Source organism: Eimeria mitis, genomic scaffold (assembly GCF_000499745.2).
Source record: "Eimeria mitis Houghton genomic scaffold, Emh_scaff1365, whole genome shotgun sequence".
Classification (NCBI taxonomy): domain Eukaryota; phylum Apicomplexa; class Conoidasida; order Eucoccidiorida; family Eimeriidae; genus Eimeria; species Eimeria mitis.
Genome location: NW_013568924.1, coordinates 1,526 through 2,214, shown reverse-complemented (window position 1 = coordinate 2,214; position 689 = coordinate 1,526). Strand labels below are relative to the sequence as shown.

Below are 689 nucleotides of genomic sequence, written 5' to 3'. Positions count from 1 at the left end.
AGGATATTCTCCCTCAACTGAGGTGGCCCCCACACAGTGTTTTTAGGGTTTAGGGTTTAGGGTTTAGGGTCTAGGGTTTAGGGTTTAGGGTTTGCGTACAGGACGCGCTGTTCACTTGCGCTCGATGGCGACTAGTGGTGGCGATGCAGAAGCGGCTGTTTGCCTCTTTGCTGCGGTCAGTATCCCCTGTGTTCCTGCATGCATGCATGCATGCATGCATGCATGCATGCATGCATGCGTTCTTTTAGTAGTGTTTACGGCGGGCAATGTGTGTTTTTTTTGTTTTTCTTTGCCTGCTTCTGTTCGCTTATGCATACACCGAGGCAGCTGCCTGTTGTAGATATATAAGTTTATTGGTGTGGGGCCCTGGGGCCCCAAGGAGGTGCCTATACACCCCAGAATGCATGCACACTCTGCGGTGTCACTGCAGCCAGGAAGCGGCTTTCTTTGACTTAAACAGCACCGGTACACTCGCCAGCCGCATCGTCAACGACACAGAAGACATGCAGGCAAGCTCTAAACCCTAAACCCTAAACCCTAAACCCTACATCCTAAACCCTAAACCCTAAACCTAGGACGCTGCACGATGGGTGTGAACAACTTGGAGGGCCGAGGGTTTAGGGTTTAAGTGCAGGAGACCTTTTTTTTTGGGGGTTTCCGGGTGTATGAGCAATGGCAAGGTGTTTAGG

At 51.1% G+C, this 689-nt stretch overlaps 1 protein-coding gene across 1 annotated transcript in view; it reads left to right on the top strand.

Annotated features, from left to right (window-relative positions):
- Window positions 1-689, top strand: part of EMH_0035370 (uncharacterized protein) — a gene marked incomplete at both ends in the record, with an annotated part of 2,233 nt that overhangs the window by 445 nt on the left and 1,099 nt on the right. Inside the window, 2 exons of the mRNA XM_013494966.1 lie at window positions 102-175; window positions 635-680. Coding sequence (XP_013350420.1) covers window positions 102-175; window positions 635-680 — 120 coding nt within the window. The remainder of the gene's footprint in view (window positions 1-101; window positions 176-634; window positions 681-689) is intronic.